Source organism: Crocuta crocuta, unplaced genomic scaffold (assembly GCF_008692635.1).
Source record: "Crocuta crocuta isolate KB4526 unplaced genomic scaffold, BGI_CrCroc_1.0 scaffold139, whole genome shotgun sequence".
Classification (NCBI taxonomy): domain Eukaryota; kingdom Metazoa; phylum Chordata; class Mammalia; order Carnivora; family Hyaenidae; genus Crocuta; species Crocuta crocuta.
Window position 1 is genome coordinate 9,740,630 of NW_027533258.1, and position 475 is coordinate 9,741,104.

General features: G+C 68.2%; 1 protein-coding gene across 1 annotated transcript in view; it reads right to left on the minus strand.

Annotated features, from left to right (window-relative positions):
* Positions 1-475, minus strand: part of CHD3 (chromodomain helicase DNA binding protein 3) — an 18,788-nt gene that overhangs the window by 13,670 nt on the left and 4,643 nt on the right. The window contains 2 exon segments of the mRNA XM_077746741.1: positions 24-162; positions 343-473. Of these exon segments, the coding sequence (XP_077602867.1) occupies positions 24-162; positions 343-473 (270 nt within the window).

Here is a 475-nt window from a genome sequence, read left to right on the forward strand (position 1 = left end):
AACGCACGGTGAGTGCCCCTCACCCTTCTTCTTCTTCCTCCCCGGCCGGCCTCTCTTCAGCTTCTTGGTGCGGACAGGGCCGTCCGGCCGGCCCGAGGCGCTGTGCACGCTGCCGCTGTCCAGGTCCGAATCCTCGGCCTCGGGTTCAGGGCCTTCGTCGCTCTGCAAGACATACTGCCCATAGCCCCGTGGTGGTCAGGGAGGCCGGCGCACGCCGCTGCCCGCCCCAGGCCTCTCGTCCTGTTCCGGCTCCCCTCACGGACCCCTGCGCCCGGACCCCCAGCCCTGGACGTGCCCCGCGCCCCCTGCCCCGATGCTTAGCGGACTTCTGGGGCCGCTCACCGAGCCTCCCTTCTTCCTCTTGCCCCCCAGCAGCCCTAGCTTGATTTTGAGGGGTGCCATCTTCTTGCCCCGAAGCTTCTTGCGTCCGTCCGGCACTCGGGGGCTCTTACTCCGCCTTTTATGGCCTGGATCT